This window comes from Filicampus tigris, chromosome 14, assembly GCF_054856515.1.
Source record: "Filicampus tigris isolate MCC_2025a chromosome 14, RoL_Ftig_1.0, whole genome shotgun sequence".
NCBI classification, from domain to species: Eukaryota; Metazoa; Chordata; class Actinopteri; order Syngnathiformes; family Syngnathidae; genus Filicampus; species Filicampus tigris.
Window position 1 is genome coordinate 11,117,799 of NC_141230.1, and position 20,643 is coordinate 11,138,441.

A 20,643-nucleotide genomic window follows, 5' to 3' on the forward strand; every position below is an offset into this window, starting at 1 on the left:
TTTAGAGACTTACAGAAAAGGACCACCAACTGACCAAGCGATTGTGTGTGCTGAAGAACGACGTCACCGTTTAAGTATTTTTGATGATCTATGGAGTCAATGTCCATAAACTTGTCCAAAGCCAAATGTGTACAATTTCTTATGCTAAAAAGACAGATGGCTTCTCCGGTCACCCCAAAACCCCCAGTGGCTACCCTTGGGCTATTCCCTTTTTCAGAGACCTTCATCCCCTTTGCCATCGTAAACATACTACACTCTTTTTTTTTTTGCTGTAGAAATGATGTGGCGGCTCTTGTTTGGAGCTAAATGTCACCACGACCATGGAAATGTTCATGAACTTGAGCAAGAATGCAGAAAGAGGGGGAAGGAGACTCTAACCCTCAATCAGTGGGAGATCCAACTGCCATTTCCTACTTGGGCAGATGTTTTTTCAAAAACTACTGAAACTAGTTAAGATTGCATGAAAGTATTTTTTTTTTTTTACTGCAATGATTTCATCCCCAAGGCTTCGTAAGAACCATTATGGAAAGTGAGGCAGACTGGTTTCGCAAGGAGACTTGTCCTCTTGGTTTCATATTTGTCTGTGATTTATTGCCATTCAAATTAAGCAAAATTGGGGGGGGGGGGTGATGAAAAGGAGGCCTAGAGACACAAAGATCAGGTCACATTGCAAATTTAGGAAGGCAGCATGTTCTTCAGTTGAAGAGCACCGCAAACTCCCGCTGTGCTCCTCTGGCCAGGCTGTAAACACAACTGTCATTTCTGCCCTTTTGCCTGACCCAAGTGGACCTTGCCTCGCCTTGCGCTGGCTTCAGGTCATACACAGACTCTACTTCATTCCCCAGTGGACCACGCTCCTAATCAACACTTCCTGCGGTTAGCGTGAGCTAAATGGGGATGGGATTAGATCCAATTTAAATCTATTCTGGACCTCTGCTCACACTGACCTGTCAGATGATGTTTGGGAAAAGGATCGCTGCTCACTCCCACAATCAGAAGTTGTGTGACGTCCAAATGGGACGATCGGGAAGCGGTTCACATATGGATGGAGATGTGAGAAGCCTGACAGTATAGAAAATACTGATAAAGCCCTCTGAAGTTGAACACAATCTATTTCGGGATGCTGGTCGACCTCGGATTTGTTCGAACTTCAAAATAATTTTTCCCAGAGGAAACAATGGGAACAGAAAATGATATTTAAAAAAAAATAATCTCTGCCCATATAAAACACAATTGAAACCTTTCAGGTGCATGCTGAAACAACAGGTGGTGCTATGCTACTGTACAACATCTTCTCATAGGCCATTTTAGCCCATTAGAAGCCTGAAGAAAATGAAGAAAATGCGGCTAATTTAGGAAAATGGGAGTTTTGTAACAGTTTTTTTTTTTTTTAGTTCAAATCAGTGTTTTGTGCATACCAAAGCAGCAATGTGGTCTTATAACCTCTACCCATTATTCTATTTTAGCCGGTCGGATACCTGACGAAAGAAATCCCGGGAAAAGGCGTGGAAAACATACTGAAATGTTTTTGGAGCTTTCCATAACAGTTCCTGTGATGTTTTATCTGGATTTAGAATGATGTTGGTGACACAATCAAATGTTGCTATGTTTGCACTTTCCTGTGTGAAATGGTAAAAAAGACTGAAAAGAAAATAAAGAGAGACGAGTGAGGAGGCTCGGTCAAGAAGTTATCACAAAGTGTGCATGTAAAATGAGTTTCTCGCGTGACATAGATAAGATAACTCGGTCAGTCTCGGCAATTAGAGCGCAACTGGTGTGGAAATAGGAAGGTGGGTGCCTCTCATATGGAGGAGGACCTTTATACAGCTTGGACACAAATTGTCCTTGGAGGCAGATATCAGATGCGATGGAGTCGTACCATCTGCAGGCTTAGCAAAACAGTAAAAGTCGACGAATCCATTCACTATGCGAGCACGTTTTGAACTACATCATCCACGTAAATGAATCCTGAGACACACGTGACGAGAACGGAGTTTGAATGTGACAAAGGGAATACTCAGAGCGAGGGAGGACAGGCCATAGAATGACCTTTAGAGAGATAAATGAGCACTCGGGTACACAAGACAACCGTGATAGTGACGCGTGGCTGCATGAGGCTATAAAAGGAAGAACGGCAACGGCAATAGCTGCACTGACCAGTCGAATGACTGATTGGACTCACTGAAGATTTGGGATCCTCTCATTGTAGCCTGTTGGGACCAATGTGTCCTTCCATTTCTTATGGAAATCCAGATTATGTAGGGATTATCCATATAATGCACACTCAAACTGCCAAATAAAAGTCAGCTGCTGGGTTTTACTACTTCTGGTTGCACTAAAGTAATCACTGAATGGACTTTATTAGGTACAACTGTACAACCAAACAAAAAGAAGAAATTTGCCTTTACAACTGTGTTAATATAACCATAATTTGTAGTGGTGCTCTGCATTATTTTAGCATTGTGTCTCATATCATTACCTGCAATTGAATAATAGCAGTTTGATAAATATCTTACAATTCTTATAATAGTTTTATTTTACATACACACACCTTGGGACCACGACTGATTATATTCAAAAATGAAAATATAAAGAATGTGTCAAATTTATGATTCCTGTGTAAAGTGAAGAACAATGTTGAAAAACACACTCAAGCATTTGATATAAACTGAAAAATGCTTGAAAATGTTGTTTGGTATTTAGCTGTATTAAACTAAGCAATGTTTGTGAGAGCGGCTTCACATCTGTGTTCCGTGGAGTCGACCATTTTATGGCAGCTGACCACTGCTGTTGTTGTAATCAACAGTCCAAGCAAAACACATATAATTGTTCTCAGATTTTGCTACATTTTGGGTTTAAACCTTTCAATTCCTAGCACCAAGCAGCATACCATGCACAATTGTGACTCTTCCACTGGAACTCGTTGCCTTCATTGCACTCTTACAAAATTCAAATATCTCAATGTCAACAAATTGTGCTAAAAATCATACCTGGTTTTGAAAATTAATTCATAAAGCAGAACAGATCTTTTTAATGACTATAGCAAAATTGTTCAGTGAATACCTTTCTAACAGTGCCATTACTGTATCGTTGCAAAGGCTGATTTTTATTTTTTTTATTTTTATGGGTCAGACTACTTTTTCCCCACTAATCACAGGTGGAAACTGGATTAAGTTGTGCTTCAACTGATCACACCTTAATTGCATGAATAAAAGATACTGACATGTAATACAGTACACATGTACTCCCAATCAGCGAGGGGTTAACAATGCCACTCATATGAGGTAGCCAAAATATGTGAGGTCCAGCAGGGCTGTAAAGAAACTCTGACACATTGAACTCCACCCTCCTTCCTTTTCCTGTTTAGAGACTTTCTCTGGATAATCTATGTAGTCGTCACACAATGCTCAGCTCAGGATGTTCCCCATAAAAGTGACATTTAGCCCAGATAAACACATGTCACACTTTGTGCACGTGCGAAAAGGAAAAGCAGACGAATGCACACATAATTAGACCATTACCACTACATTTTTTGTTCATCTGCCTCACTTTTGAATCGGAGTTGAGTGCAAGATATAGGATGGTGTCTAACATTAGTGTACACTCTTGTGTCAGAAATGTTGTGAGAAAGTGGAACTGCAACAATGCAGGTGCCAAAATTCATATGTCATTCTTCTTTTGAAAAAAAGCAAAATCAGGCCTATCGTAGGTGAGTTACTCATGCATTGTGTGTCGAAACTTTTAAAATAACACAGCGTCCATGTTTGGTGACATACTGTGCGTATATTCAAACCTAACCCGAGAGCCAAATTAAGCAGATCTTTCCTTAAAGCGTAGGTCAACACAAACATATTTTTTTCAAGAATATGTTCTATGCAGGCCCACGAGCTGAAATAAGACAATATGATTAATATGATATATGAGTTAAGCAGCAAAATCCACCCGTTTTTAGCCACCTGTTTTAGTGTGTGGAGTCATTTTCAGTCGACGGAAGAGATAAAATGGCCGCCCCCAGAGATGGCTAAAAATGGGTGGATTTTGTTGCTTAACTCATATTCCACAAAGGCAATATTAATCAGAATGCTCTTTTTCAACTAGTGGGCCTGCGAAGAACATATTCTTAAAAAAATGTTTGAGTTGACTCCTCTTTAAGGATCACAATGCTGAAACCGATCATCATCAAGTCTCGTCATTGTGCAGAAAATAACCCCTTGTGGCAACAAACGGCCACACAAGCACATGCCCATTCATCGATAACACTGACACTGTCATCAACCTCTGAAGGTGACCACCACCTCTCTTCAGTCCCTCGCCCACCGCCTATGGATGCACTCTCGTCGCCGCGATGCCGGCTAAGCCGTACGCACCGCAGCGCGCATGTCTTTTGGCTGCCTGCCGCACAGCACAATGGGCTCTTCCACCGATTGTTATGGCTGACTTTTCGTATCACCGACACTATTTGGCCAAGCGTTACATTCGCCAGTTTCCCTCGTTTTATCGCAGGCAGACATCTTCCTCTCGACTCAGACGCATAAAACAATCACCCTCAGGAGGTTGCTCACGTGTCGGAGGTGACTCCCTTTAATATCACATGCCACATGTTCACATCAAAAAGGGATTTATTGGCTAAATCGCACAGTGAGCTGAATGCTTTTTTTTTTTTTTTTTTTAAAGAAGCCCTCACTTTGAGATTGAAACAAACTACCACAACCCTTTATTGACCATTTAAAATGTCTTTCCTTTTTTTCTAATACATCAGGGTTTTGATATATTGGATTTTATTTATTTTTATTTTTTATTTTTTTTACGTTTGACCTATAAAATCTTGCACAATATGGGTTTTACCATGCAGATTAGCTATGACATTTTCAGAAAAAAATTCCACCTGTTGCTGACCCAAAGCCTTAATTAATAAATACATTACTATGTTACGTATTATATTAGTTTTTATTATCTTATTACTATTATTATCATGAAAACCTGAAGTGCTAGAGAAAAAAAATGAGGGCAGATTCGGAATCAGTGCAAAAAATAATCCTGAAAAGTTTACTTGCATCTCTGATAGAAAAGAAAAAAAAATCATTAGTCTTGCTGTTTGTTACTGTTCAAGATTGTTGTGCTTAGATCTCATGCAAGCATTGCGACAATGTTAATTTTAAAACAATGACAACACAACATCAATTTGTGCCGTCTAACCACATCGACCGACCACGTCTCTTATTTTTAGTGCGGTGGATTGTTGGTAAGATAACATTTCTATTGCAGTTGATAATCAACCAAAGTTTGATCAAGTTTGACTGTACCTTGGAACACAATACCGGACCCCTGAGAAAAAAAAACGCAGACCACAACAATCAATGAAGTGACAAGTTAACTGGTAAAGCAGATTCAGCTGCTAGGCCGCCAGGTACAGTAGGAAATCTGTAGCATGAATCGCTTCTTTCTCCAGCACAGATCCCATTCCCAAAACATCCGCTGCCAAAAGACCGCCGACCCACCCACTCAATCCATCTCGCTCCAACACATCTTGAAATATCTTCTCAGACGCACGTGAATCAAAGCCTCCGATTCGATACATCCTGTTAGCATTTATAGTCTCAAGAGCTTTCCTTCCTCCAACTGATGAGAGAGGTTCTGTGTGTTGGGAAGTATGTTTATGCTCTCATTAGCTCAGTAGTTGATCTTTGCTTTCTTAAATAGCTAGATCTAGGTCTACTAAACCACATACCCAGTGTTACATTTCCAGATATAGTATATTTGTATAGAACTTAACACTGGGGTTTCACCACATGCGCATTCATTTTTCCATTGTTAAAACGTCACAAACCATTGGAAGAAAAACAAACTTGGTGAACATAAAACCATATTCTTTGGCTGTCCAACACATCAGGTTGTACTAGAAATTGTAGAAACATTGGCAGAAAAGGCAAAATAAATAATAATTAAAGGAGTAATTGTGAACTGCGTTAACTCTTAAATGACGCCCATATATGCAATCATCCATCCAGCCATCCATCCATCCATTCAAGATGATATCTTTCTGTTGTGAACAAGAACGCCACTTTTCCTGTTTGTTTACAATGCAAGAGGTTGGCAAATGCGGAGTAAAAAGATCTGATCAATCTTAACATCTTGAGCGTGTTATTCCCCATAGAGAAGAGGGGGATCCCCAAAACATCGCATGGAGGATGGATGGTGGGAAAAAGTTGTTAAGCAGAGGTGGGGATCTGCTTGAGAGATCCAGCAACCTCCCGTGGGTGAGGTTTGGGATATGAAATTGAACAGAAACATATGTTGCAATGTGCAGCGAGATGGGAAACACCGCAAGGAGATGCGTTATGAGTTGCACGTTTCCTGGTGATTGGTGTGTTTCAAAACAGACTTTCTTGTTCATCTCCTTTCAGCAACTATTTGAATGTGTGCGGGAATGTGTGAATATTGGACAACATTCCACTGAGCTCAACAATCTAATTCAGTTTTGCTCACTATAACAGTTTCTTCTATTTGGCCAATCAATTGGCACCAGATTCAACGATGACCTACATTGACATGAATAACAATGCAGCACAATGGTGGGAAAACATTTCTGCGCATCAAAAACACTGGGAATCAATTTAAAAAAACAAAACCTCCGTTGTGTTAGGTTTGTATGCCGATTAAAACTAAAATTGACATGCTGATTCCAAAATTGCAGTCAGTTTTTCTTTTCATGTCAAGTTTTGTCTCCACAGCTTACCCTCCAGATAAGCAAAATTCCACTGATTAGCCATAGTAAGACTGTAGTATGAAAAGCTGATTACAACTGGACTCATCTAGAGCTACGTGGCAACTTGTTAGTGCAGTCACAATCGAGACAGTGCAGTGAGAGGTGTGTGCAGCTCCCAATAGGTCAGTACTATCAATATCTACAAACAGAAAGCTAGCATAGCAAAATTGTGTTCCCTGGTGTAATAGAGAGAGATTTGGATAATGCTTTATTTGAACTGTGAGTTTTATTTTTAAGGCTGCTGAAAAAAAGTTCAACCAGATGTTTATTTTCAATAGGTTTAGTAGCAAGCTTGTTATTTTTGTATGTATGACTATCATAATAACATCACAGCATTTCCCTCTTATGGTGTGGAATTTGGATATGTCAATCTCGTCTTGGCAAAAAAAAAAAAAAAAAGGTTCATGTAATATGATACACTCATTTCCAAATCATGCCTTATCGATATATGACTAGGGATTTACATAATTGATTAATTGAATGGTAACCACATGCGCCAAGAATTAGGTTTATTGTAGCAAATTGATTGTTAATGAATTGCATCTAGTTACCACAGAGACAAAATGGAGTGCACTACTTGGCTGCAACCAGCAGAGGCACTGTTGATCACGCTCAACAAGTTTGCTGGCTAAAGAAGTACAACAAGGCTTTGGCTATAGAGTTGATCTACATGCGCACTATAACACAAATTCTTAATCTGCTCAGAGCAACAAGTATGGAATCATGTTCAGAACATTCAGAGAGAGACTCTCCCAAAAATAATAGTGGAATAATTCTACTTGGGACATTTAGTTAAACCCTCATACCCTTTCTCATCAAAATGCAGATGTACAAAAAAAACTCCACATATTTGTGGCTCACTATTCACAAATTTGCATTTTTTTCTTTGAATTCCCAGCTATTCATTGTAACACTTTATGTTTTTGTGCTCTATCTGAAATGACCTAAGATGGCGCCAAAGCCCAGTCTAAATAAGAAAGTAGTATCCAGTTGTCAAGATAGTATGTTAAAGTCCACATTTTGTTTGAAAGACAAGCTTTGTATGTCGGGAAGAAGCTATTTATGGTTAAAACTATTAGCATAGACAACAACACACATTTTTTCAGGGTGAGTTCAACTACTCAAGGGTTTTCACTGATTGTGGCAGAGCTCAATGCCTATCCCCTGCAAATACTGGGGGATTGCTATATGAAAACACATGTACTCAAACATAATTCCCCCCAAAAACTACAGCATTAAATGGAAGGTCCAAAAATAGGGAAATAATGAGCAGTGGAATTAAAAGTTGTAATATTCAGTTCATCTGCCTTTTTAAGCAAAGCAAGGAAGCATCAGTCCAAACTATATAACTAATAGAGAAAAAAAAAAAGTTTACAAGCAACTCTCTGCCAGAAACGAGATTCCAGCACATCATCAAAGCACAGTGATATTATATGTAGGACACTTGAAAGTTGGTAAATTGTAATTTTCCATGTAAGACCTTTAGTGTAAATACAGCCTCAGCTTGTTTTACTTACTGACTTACAACTGTAAGTCATTTTAATGTTAAATTTTCCTAAAAACAGAACATTGACTCAAACTAAAATGAGTCCACTGTCCCTGTTAGTACAGTCTTGGAGCAGAGCAGCACAATACATAGAGGACCTGTGCTGTGTCACATGCTTTTAAACCCAAATCTGATAAAAACACAAGACAACAAGCACCTTTTTCATCCGAAAATAACCCTTCATCTGAGAGATTTGTTTCATATGACAGTGGAAATGCTCAGCATCCAACGCTCTGAATAAGTTGCCAAAAAGCAAATCGAAAACACAACTAACGTACGTGCAACTGCCAAAATGATGCAGCAAAGTAGTTCTTGGTGCAACAACTCCGACCTGAACCACTTTGGTGGAAACCAAGCTAAAAATCATCACAGATTCACATTGTGAAGTTTGTGACCGATTTCATTATTAAACCAGTAGACCACAACCTGAGGACTTATGTTCCACTATAAAAAAAAGCATGTGCCTGTGCCTATCTTTGCAGGGTGTGGCTCCAAATAGCCAAATAGCAATTGCGTGTGTTTGCAACGTTCCCATCTCTCAGATCAATTTTTACAACAAAATTTTCCCAAAACTTCTGACCAATTAAGTTGTTGTGCTGGCGACATGTGAACAAACTACAGCAAAGCTCAGTGATTCACGGTGGATCAGAACCGAGCGCTTCTGCCAATAGCAAAAAAAAAAAAAAACATGAGTAGTAATGCCACCCCCCCAACCCCCTGCCCCAAATAACATTTAGAATAACCTACATTCATAGTTAAAACAGTAACTGTACCACAAACAATGGTCTGAAAACACTGCAATGAATCACTTCAACATACATCTTTCACATCAAATACTGTTTTCATATTAACCTTTTATTTTGCTAAATAACTTCAGACATTTTTCAACAAAAAGTTAATCGACAGAAAAAATATGAAAGAGTGAGCTTGTGACTAGTGAGCTGCAAATATGTGGGAGTTCATTGTATATTTGAAGTAGTTGTATAGTTTACTTTAAAAAAAATGACGTAACTGGATCCAGTTGATTATATTTTGTCAAAATAAAATTTAGTAAATTCAACAAAAACTTTTTTCATTGCGGTAAATAATCGTTTCTCCGACTATTTTTCAATTTATTTTAATGATGGGCCACATAAAATGATGTCCTGAACTGGCCTCCTCATTGAGTTTGACACCTGAGATGTAAATGCTGATTAGCGCCCCCTACAATTACCATATCCTTTATATTTATATTATATTCCTTTATAAATCTCTTTATTCTGGCGAATTTGTTTTTATTTCTCTAAAAAAAAAACCATGTTTTTTTTCTCTTGCAATCTACGTTTTTTTCTCCATGTAATATTGCAAACATGTCTGGTAAATTACAAGAAGAAAATAATAATTCTCTAATCATCATCTTGAAAATAAAATCATATTTTTAATAACACCTTTTTCATGCAATATTACGCTTATATTCCTGCAAAATTCCAAGTCTAAAAAATGTGAGTCTTTTTTACTCTTGTACAACTGTAGCAAAGGTATGCCAAGGCCAAACCCCTCTTTGCTTGGAGATCCTCCCCACGCGTGACACTCCCACTCTGTGCACACTACACACTCTCTACACGTGCCCACGCGGAGAAACCTACTGCAAAAACACCGGTAAACTTTTAAACACACACTTTACATGTCGCGTATTATCTCGACACTCGTGATCCAAACAGTAGCCTGAATCAATAACACGTGTGGTAAACACTTACCGCGTGCGCTCCGGACACAAGGACGGCCACGCAGGCGCACAGCAGCAGCAACCTGTAAAATTAATTGATGAGAAGGAGGAAATCTTCATTGAGACTGGTTCAAGTGGTCTTTATGCACACGCTCACCTGAGATGCGTCACGTCTCTGTTGTGATGCCCTTGCATAGTTCCAAAACAGCCCCACGCCACGCAGCTCTTAAAACATGACTACGGACACAGCAAATGTGAACGAAAATCTGCTATACGTACTCATTGGGTAGTTGCATCGAACCGTTTACAATGTTACACTGGATTCATTAACACGCACTCACCCGAGTTTTGCGCGTAATGGAGCGGTAAGACGTTCCGCAGCAAAAACTTTCTGGAATATCCTCCCAAAAGCCAAGCAAAGTATGCCGAGTGGATCCTCTCCTTACGCCGAAACGTCCAAAGTGTTTGCACTGGTCGTGTTCGTTCGCATGATGGGCTAGGGTGGTCGTTGGCGTGGGTGGAGAGGGGTTTGGTTTGTTTGGCTGTAGAGGTGTGGTGTGGCGCAAGCCCCCAAACGAAACCCACTCGCCTTGATCAGAACTTCATATCGCTTCTGGACACAACATGCAGGCCAACGTGCAGAGCGCGCTCCGCCGCTGACCGAGTGGAAACAGAAGCCGAGACTCAAGTGCTTGTTTGCGGACACACAAAGTCGGTGCGCCCAGCAGCAGAGATGCTGCTGCCCGCCGCCACTATCCTGCTCCTGCTGGCTGTCTCGTCAAGCGTGGACCATGCCACGGCTGAGGTCAGTCTTACTCTTTGTAAAATGTGTTTTTGTATTCCAAAAAGTGACTAAGGATGTGCCCTTTTATGCGGTTCGTTATTATTATTATCATTATTATTATTATTATTACTACTTGCTGTGGAAGCAGCTCTGCCCTCTTCTCTTATGCCTGCAACGTGCTGCCACTTTACTACTTGAATTCAATTACATACTTAGGCAGAGTTCAAATCATTAACTGTACTGTACTGTACTTTTATTCCTGCTGTCATGCATGCAACTCTGAACTCCCGCTTACTGCCTCTCATCAACCCCCCCCCCCCACCCCTTCCTGGGGGCATGGGGTGGGGTGGATGGGGGGGTTGAGTACTGGGAGGGCGTTGTATATGTGAGTTGATCATCTTGTCAAGAGTAATGTACTATCAATCCAGAACTAGTAGCCTTCACATGTAGTTCATTGAACATTACTCATCAATACAATCAATGTCATTTTTATATGAACATTTTGTAGGTCATGTACTAAGAAAGCCGCACGGTACACTTCTTTAATGTATGATACACTTTCAACTTGCCTTTCAAACACATTCATGTTGACATGCATTTGAAAAGTTTGTGGGTTTTTTTTCTTTTATCAAACACAAATGACTATTTTTTTGTAGGTTTGGGGAAGCACATTTCAAGGCTCACATTTTCCATTGGACACAGTGACAATGAACTGCACCCACAAAAGACATAATCAAACAGCACAATGTTCCCTAAGCATCTTCAGCTCGAGACAAAATTCGAAATGTACTTTTCCTCGTGACCCAAATTTAGAAAATACATCCTCTGTTGTCATATATAATCTTGACATATACTATCTATTGACTAATGATGAACGAACACAAATTTTGTGATTTTCTAAAAACGCTTTGCCAAGAAAGTGTGTGCCTGTATGATAATTATACGCTATGAAATGATACTGCTAACCATTTTGTGTCCTTGACGCTAAGTTTGGGGAACCTCTGATATATCACACAGAAAAAACACAGATCAACAGAATAGCTCAAGTTCGGTTTATTGTCATAAGCTTACAAGCTACACTCTCTAACTGCTGCGTTTCATTCCATAACAGAAGGGAGACAAAAATGCTTCAGTATGGACCAGTTACCTTGATACACTTGACCATTTTTGACCACCAATGGGTTTCAGATTTGCCTTTAAAGTGTACATTTATACTAGTTAGAGTTGTAACCAACATGAAAACCAGAGAGCTGTCCATGGGTGAAACACAAACAATTGTGAACACTTCCCTTTGAAAATATTGAAACAGTGAAGGCCATTCATTTATGTTTGCGTTAACTGAAAACATTTGGGTTTGGGTTTGACTTGAAAAGATGAATATGAGACATCAAACCCAATATGACCCAATATGAAAAAAAGTGTACCAAACTGTATTATTTGACGGAAACAAGGCTATCATGCAGCACTGTCATTCAAGAAGCTGGAATTGAACCGTTGTTTTTGTGCGGTGCCTTTCTCAGGGGTAGCCTGGCAGGAAGCAAAACTGCCTCCAGTTTTGCATATTCTGGTCCAGAAGTCCGGAGAGCACTGAGCCCTGAACATTTAACCCACCGGTTCCTGAGTTAGTTCCCCACATCAAAGTCTTAACGATCTCGAGAAGTGATCTCGTTCGCTTGGCTTTTAATTGCAAAACAATATGAAGAGCGTCGTCTGGTTGCTATGCATTCATGTAGGATGATATCCAGCCAAGTGGAGATGTCTGCTGAAAGCCTTTGGTACCATCACAGTTGGTGACGTTTCCAGCACATTCCTCACCCACGCGGATGCAGCACAAGTGCAGGTGAGGGGGAGGAGATTCCAGAGGACCATCTCATGTCAAGATGACGAAGAACAGATTCGGTTGTAGCGCAACGAGAGGAAAGACACCTCATGGGGGAGTCTGACGTTATCACACGAGGCTTCCCTCGGTTCATCATCCACTATGTTTCAAGTTCTTCTCATCAAACTCAGATGAGCTAATTTGCGGGCTTAAATAAGCAGAGGCGGCTTATCCACTTTCCAAGCAACACAAGAGTGACACACAACATCTGGACTGATTAAATTCTGGAGCACACTAGGGACGAGGGGGTTTTATGTTTGGCGGAGCATCTTGTGGCTGATCCGATGACACCAATGAAACAGAAATTCGGAATATTGGCTTGAATGCCGGGAGTAGCGCTGCTGCCCACGATGGGTCTTGTCAGCAGAGAGAGGGGTGACACATAAAGACAGCCGGGGTGACGCATATTTGAAATCAAACATTTACACAAGCTTGCATACATTTAACTTTTCACTGATTATTCGTACTTTGTGTGGCCTTCCACAGAACGCAACCTCTTGTTTGGTCTATGTCACAATCTCTGGTATTGAACTAAGGCCATGGATGAATATACAGTATAGAAACACCTTGTCATGCTGCAACCCTGAACCCAGCTAAGAGGTTGAGCTGATTGCCTTTTGGAAGGCAACAATGCAAGATAATGTAAGTTGTCCTTCCTTTAACCTTCCGCCTGGTTGTAACTGGTTGCTAGCAGGATCTTGGCTCTCATATTTTTGTTTGTGAAACCTGATTCTGAATGAATTTCACCACCAGAATAGTTTCTCTCCCTTGGTGGTCACTTACTGTGGCCACAATGAGTCAAGTCCTTGAGGAGAAAGAGGAGGAGGATTCTAGCTTAGGTGATTAGCAGATTCCTGCAGAGAGTTTGTGTGTGGGATGAATTGGACGTTTATCCGGTAGCTAGCTGGTGGGAAATGTAAGCCTCAACTTCTGGTTTGGCCTGGGAAATTCTGGCATTTGCTAATCCTGCCGCAACCTGCGGAATGCGTGGTCAAGACTGTCAAAATCCGTGCGACACCTAGTTTGATGGGCCAACGTCGGCGGGTGCTTGTAGTTTTGGTTCGCACCTCATCCTCAGGATGAACGAACAAAACCGCCTCCCACTGAGACAACAGCTGGCCTTCTCACTGTGACAGGCCACCAGCCAAGCACTGCAGCAACCTTCCTGACCCTCTGCTCTCAGCATTGTAAAAATGCCTACATTTGGAAGAGTTGCGACTATGTCGGTTGTCTTTGTATTTTGACAGGCGTTCGTTGGCGACAAAGATAAGTCTCCTCTGACCCTCATGCTCAAGCAGTGTGGCAGGTATGGCCCATTTTTGCCTACTGTCTGTGTGCTCGTGTCAGGGCTTACTGAGGATTAAACAGCATCTTTACATGATGATGTCCCATTTTGAATTGCCAATGTCTTAAAGAGGAAGTCAAACCAAACTTTTATTCAAGAATATGTTATATGAAGGCCCACTAGTAGAAACAACGCATTCTGATAAATATTGCGTTTGTGTTATAAGATTTAAACCACCCGTTTTTAGCCATCTCTGCGGGCGGCCAGTTTGTCACTTCTGTCAACTGAAAATGATATCACAGTCTCTCAGGGCTTGGGTAACAACCAATCAAAGCTCACCTATTTTCTGAAGCTGAGCCATGATTGGTTGTTATCTGAGCCCTGAGACACTGTGATGTCATTTTCTGTCGACAGAGGTGACAAAATGGCCGCCCCCTGATATGGCTAAAAGCGGGTGGATTTTGCTGCACAATCCATATGCCACAAACTTTATTATAACAATATTAATCACAATGCCTTTTCTCAAATAGTGGGCCTACTGGGAACAAATTCTTAAAAAAATATGTTTGGGTTTACTTCCTCTTTAAAGTAAAGTTGTATTTTCCTTATAGAAACATACCGCAAACAACAACTTTCGTTCCTGAAATGAGCTGTGATCACTGTAAAGTATGTTGCATGTGTTTAAGCAGACATGTCCGTAACGTTCTTCTTAGCTACCGACAATGGATGGCAAGGTAGAATGTTATGTTTCCACATTGCTCCCAATGTCACCAAAGCATTCGAATCATGAAAATGAACAGTTTAATGGCTAAACCGTCTGATATTGGCCTATATGCATCAATCTGACAAAATGGTGATTGTCTAAGGTTGATGACGTAGTTCACATGTCTGGACACAGAATACCAATCACAACACAAGTACAGAAACTTGTCTGAAAGATAAATAAATTAGTCCAGGTGTCGCACCCCGGCTGTAGCTCCGGTGCCTTTCCTGTTTCTCACTAGAATCTGGCCTTGATTTAATCATTAGGATGATTTCGAGTCTATGGTCCAATGAAGTCCTTAAACCTGTGACCCTCTGGGCTCCTCATCCGCCAAATTTTTATGGATCGAGCTACTGCCGCCAAAGGCTTCCTTGTGGTCCAAGCGTTTCGCTGAGACTTGTCACAGCTGTGTTCTACTTTTCACACACAAAACTCCTCTCTGGTCCAAGACTTATAATTCTTGCACATTATCTCTGTGAATTGAGACCCTCTGGAACGGTTGCTTTCCTAAAAGTGCGCTGTTTTTATGGTCGGCGGGTAAACTGAGGCGTTAGATTGCTGACACATAGATGGGAGCTGATGAGATAGAGGTGACAATGCTTTGAGAAGCAAAATTGATGGAACGGAATGGCACCTCCGTAGCAATCATATGGTTCTCAGCTACACAGGTCTTGACCTGTGTGTCCATTTGTTGTAACTGATGGATGATAACAAAGATGACAGATTTTACCACATTCTGCATTTTTGTACAAAGAGGAAAGTTTTGGCTGCAGCCCATTCCAGCTGTTCTCGGCAAACTTCCATCACCGTGACAGGTGCGGGATAAAAAACAAGGTCTACTCAGGTTTTCCACAGCAAATGTTTCATTATGTTCTTGTATCTGCAGTTAGAGTACGTTCTATGACCAGCCACAGTATTTATCACTATTTTGGCACACTCACCAGCTAGCATATTAGCATAGTAGCATCTAGCGCTCACTATTAAATTGCATCAGATTGAATTGGTTTTCATTTTAATAAATGATGTAAATATTGTAAACAAAATATGAAGACAGCATACCACAACCTGTCCATTTTTTAAAACGAAAACACATTTTTGTTCTTTGGCTTTTGACCCAAAGTGAGTCTGACACTGTTCTGCTGTTTTGCCGTGTCTACTGTGTATGTTCTAGTATCATTAATTTGTTTTAATTTATTGCCTTGATTGTCTTTGTTGTTGTATTATTGCAATTTTTGTCAAGTGTAAAGTGCTTTGTTGCAGCTGCAGCTGTTGAGAAATGCGCTGGATACAGTAAATAAAGTTGCATTGTATTGTATTGAATAAACCTATCGTTAAACTAATACCTCTCTGACAGCGCTACTCACAATGGTTGACCGCCACTCCAGACAAACACAGTAAAAAACCTAAAAATGAAACTCCAGTTGCTTAACTAAAGATTGAAATGAACCATAGAATAGATTTCCTACACTCAGCCAATGACGGCTCATTTGTCTATGCCCCTGTGGATGTTGCTCATTGTGGGTGTGTATGTTATGAGGGGGACAAATCAGCTGTGTATACTAAGAAGTCATTGCACAAGATGATCTGCCTGATGGAGTTCACATGGAGCCCCTCATTGTGTGAGTGTAGATCATCTTAAAAGCAGTACAGTTTAGTTCAGTTGAGTATTCTATGTATTTTCTTTTTAACCCTCACTGATTTGCTCATTAGTCAATGCGATTAAGCAAAAACAACCCATTCGATTTCCATTAAACTAGCATATGGGTAGACAAGCAACAAAAATGTGGCCCTTCCCGATTTTTTCCACTTTTGTTCTTAGCTTTTTTTGCGCTGTGAGCCACTATTGAAGCGTACAGCGGCCCCGCAACTTTAGGTTCACGAAGGAGTTCTCTTTCTAAGGTGGCAACCTAACCCCAATTTATACTTAGTCCGTAGTCACCTAAACCTAATTTCCGGTTCCTGCACCTTTATCTAAATATTGAAAAAAATTGAATGGGTTAATTCTGGCCAGTGCAACATCCCTGTACAATGTTTTGTGCACCACCTTATACAGTATCTGTCCTTTTATGTATTATTTTACTATGTCAGGGATGGGTGCTAGCGATGGCCTCGAGCTATGGGATGCATCCATGTATGTGGGAAGTGCACATAACTGAAAACATATGACCCAAATGTACCATGCCTCACATTCCCGTCCTTGCCGCTCTAAGTCATGGTTGTGGTCTGTTACGACCATTTACGTTTGATGGTAAAGCCAGACTCAATCCTGCCTGTAATTCCCAGAAACCAAGAATGCACAAGGTCCATTCACTCTGAACCTTTCAAAATAAGCAGATGCTTTTTCCACCTGTCCTTGCTGGAGGCTCCTGACAACCACAACCCTCAATGGCGCTGTTTTTCCTTCCAGAGCTTAATCAGATCGCTTCCACGCAGGAAATGAGTTAGACAGGTCACATGACACGGCTCACGTGAGGAGATCCTTCTAGTTGGTCTATTAAGTGATCTGACAGCACATCTGTTTTGATGAAACAAGCGCGTCAGGCAATTTTCAGGTTCAAACAGTGACATGACGTCACAGTGATGCAGGGGATACAGCGCAACCTGATATGGAAGCAAAATAACAATAGAGAGTTGTTTTGGATTGTAGATGGTTATCATCACAAGTGTTTTTAGAGGATATTGGGATTAAAAGACTCCTTTGAAACAAGTTCCTGCTATTTTCCTGTTCTCTCATTTTTTAGTTTAATGTACTGCACTTCCAAGAGATTTGGTCAGCTACATGCAGCAGCCACAACATTGAGTGCAATATTTAATCAGATCACCACCAAATTTCCCCATCGGAAACAATTAAAGGCAAAATGTTATCTAACAAAGTTAGAACTACAAACGTCTTCCAGCAGTATCTTAACTTTGATGAAAGCGCCTCGCAGACTACACATAAATGTTTCCATCATTCTGAAAACACCTGTCGCGTTATGGAAAATCTCAACAAATGTTATGTTATGGAAAATCTGAACAAATCTTTTGAGAATGACTGATAGCTAGCGGCTAGATGCTAATGTCAGCTGTCCACGTTTTTACTTCACTAATGGCCCTATTTGCCATCCGGCATTTTTATAGCACAAAAGCACCAGTAAACAAATCCAAAATAAAGGCAAGTGTACATCATGCATGACGTCACAGGGATTACATGAAGCGTCCAAAATGTCCAATATGGCTGCATACAGGGTATGTCATTGTTTTGATGCGTAATCTGCTAAACCCTTTTTTTTTTCAGGATATCAGTTGCCATTGATGTTTTCATTTTTATTCCTTATACACACTGAGTAATCGAATGCTGAAAAGTGAATTTTACCCAATCTTTTCCTTTAAAGGGGAAGTCAACCCAAACAATCCCACTAGTTGAAACAAGGTATTCTGATAAACATTGCATTTGTGGAATAAGAGTTAATCCACCTGTTTTTAGCCATCACTGAGGTCGGCCATTTTGTCACTTCTCTCGACTGAAAATAACATCACAACTGCTCAGGGCTCAGGTAACGACCAATCACAGCTAACCTGTTTTCTGAAGCTAAGCCGTGATTGGTCATTACCTGAGCCCTGAGCAGTTGCGATGTCATTTTCAGTCGACAAAAGTGACAAAATGGCCTCCCCTTGAGATGGCTAAAAATGGGTGGATTTTACTGCTTAACTCATATTCCACAAACTCAGAATGCCTTGTTTAGACTTATGGGCCTGCTGGGAACATATTCTTGAAAAAAAATATGTTTGGGTTGACTTGCACTTTAATGGTGCTTTCGCACTGAGTGGACAAGGCATTTGAAGGAATTTTGTGCTGTTTATTGAATGTGACTGCTAAATAAGACACCATGGGTCCAAAGAGAGAGAAATGCCTGCCCTTTGACAAAGAGACAAGAACATGTTAGAATTCAAGAACGAACACATAGCAAAGCACTTCAATTGCACACATGTGGCCAATCTCGTCAGGATGTATTGGAAGTCCGCTTCAATGATATATTTTTCCTGGACGGGTCCAGTGACTCTCACACTGATCCTTTTGACGGTGAAAAAACAAATGAAAATAACCCCAGATATTAGGGACGCATGTTGTGTCTGGTCGACGTGGACTACTACAGTGAGAATATTCTAGTAGTCGTGCAGACTCGTTCGCTGTCCTCATGCGTTCCAGAAGGCAGAGCCCTCCTGAGGAGGCGACCCAACCCCTTCTTGTCTTTGTGAGCATAAAAGGCAAAGGAAGAGAGGCCTTCCTCTTTGGAGAAAGAACGGCTTCCTCCAGCCGACATCCTGTGTCACACTGCTGCGCATTCACAGGGCCACAGCTCGAGTGTTCTTCAAGTGAACAGAGCCTTTCTCACAGGGAACAAGTGCTTAAACAAAGTTAGACGCTTGCTCTCACACCCACAACATGCATGCTATTCGGGACTATTCGATGACATCACAACACATTGACTCCCTTGTACTGCGGACGACACATACTCGATGCAGTTGTTTCTGTACATGTCTTTGGCTAAGAAACAAACCGCCAACCCAGATTCTATGAAGAAGTTTAGAGGCCAAACTGAATAGAAAATTGTGAAGGGGAAAATGTCTGAATTTTACGAGAAAAAAAAAGTAATTTGACAAGGATGAATTTGTAATTTTCTTTTACAGTAAAGTTAAACATTGCAAGAAAGAAATGCATAATTTTATGAGACAATGGGTATTTTATGAGAAGTTGTCATTGTTGCAAGAAATTACAAAAGCAGACATTGTTAAAAAGGATGAAGATGCCATTATACGGTACTATAAGGAAAAAGTCAAAATATGAGAAAACATTTTTTTAAATATATGATATGCATGATGAGTACTGCTGAGAATGTTGTCAAGTTAAAGCTAAAGTTAAAAAAACATCGATTGAACTTTTTGTCCACCATCAACAGTAGGTACACTTTCATGTGAATGTATCACATTTCTGTTCGGTGAGTAAGAACTACACAGACTCCCCCCCGTCAGAAAAATCCAACTTTATTCTCCAATGAATATAATATTGGAACTATTTTTTGCAACATTACAACATTTTTTTTCTTAGAATTCTCCTTTTTAAGATGTGGCAGCGTCCAACTAAGGTCAGATACTCTCGGGTGGGGCACCAGTGTGTGTGCGTTTGTAAGAGTTAGGGCGGCCTTCAAGGTGCAATGATTAGAGTCTTTCTTAATATGTGAACAAAGTATCTTTTAACGCAGAAGTCACAGCACACAAAGGAAGAGTGTGCTTATCTACATGAGCCTCATATTAAAGGCTGTTCTCTGAACCCTTAAATCCTTTCTAATGACCTCATCGGAGGTGAAAGATCAACAGGATGAGCCCAGGAGGGTCATGTGACTGGTCAAGATGCGATGCAGATGCAGGAACTGATTAGGTGGGGTCAAAGACCCAAGTCAAATGGCTGCATTTTTCTTCTGAGCGGGGACTTTGATGTTGCCTGGGTTTGGAATCTGGCCAAAATGTGATGATTGTTTGTTGTCAATTTAAACGTTTCAATGAGGTACTGTAGTTTCATTGAACAGAGATGTCATATCATTCTTTCTCCCTCACCCCTCCCGACCCCAAAATCAAATCCTTCCTCATGTGCAATAAGCCATTTGCCACTTGAGTGGAGTGCAGCCAATTGCGTCCCTGAGAAATTGCCGAAAACAATTTTCCCATTTGCAGAGTTCATTTTGCATTGGATGAGTCCGGTGTGGACTTGTGGGGTTCTGCCCAATGTCCTGCTTCATATTACAAAGTCGCTGGCATGTTGTACACTTTCCTGCGGTCCCAGTGGAAGTGCTCGCAGTGATTGCTTTGTAACACCATTAAGGGTCTGTGAGGGTAACATAAGGAAGTATTGTTCTTTTCTGGCTCCTTTGCTTGCA

The 20,643-nt window shown here is 40.7% G+C and overlaps 2 protein-coding genes across 2 annotated transcripts in view; one reads left to right on the forward strand and one right to left on the reverse strand.

The window, feature by feature from the left end:
• col4a2 (collagen, type IV, alpha 2) overlaps positions 1-10,501 on the reverse strand; it is a 54,815-nt gene extending 44,314 nt beyond the window's left edge. Inside the window, exons 1-3 of the mRNA XM_086052458.1 lie at positions 10,359-10,501; positions 10,175-10,254; positions 10,049-10,100 (exon numbers count right to left, since the gene is read on the reverse strand). Of these exons, the coding sequence (XP_085908584.1) occupies positions 10,049-10,100; positions 10,175-10,212 (90 nt within the window). The 5' untranslated portion in view covers positions 10,213-10,254; positions 10,359-10,501. The remainder of the gene's footprint in view (positions 1-10,048; positions 10,101-10,174; positions 10,255-10,358) is intronic.
• The window catches only part of col4a1 (collagen, type IV, alpha 1), a 37,043-nt gene continuing 26,265 nt past the window's right edge, over positions 9,866-20,643 (forward strand). Inside the window, exons 1-2 of the mRNA XM_086052459.1 lie at positions 9,866-9,950; positions 10,648-10,822. Coding sequence (XP_085908585.1) covers positions 10,751-10,822 — 72 coding nt within the window. The 5' untranslated portion in view covers positions 9,866-9,950; positions 10,648-10,750. The remainder of the gene's footprint in view (positions 9,951-10,647; positions 10,823-20,643) is intronic.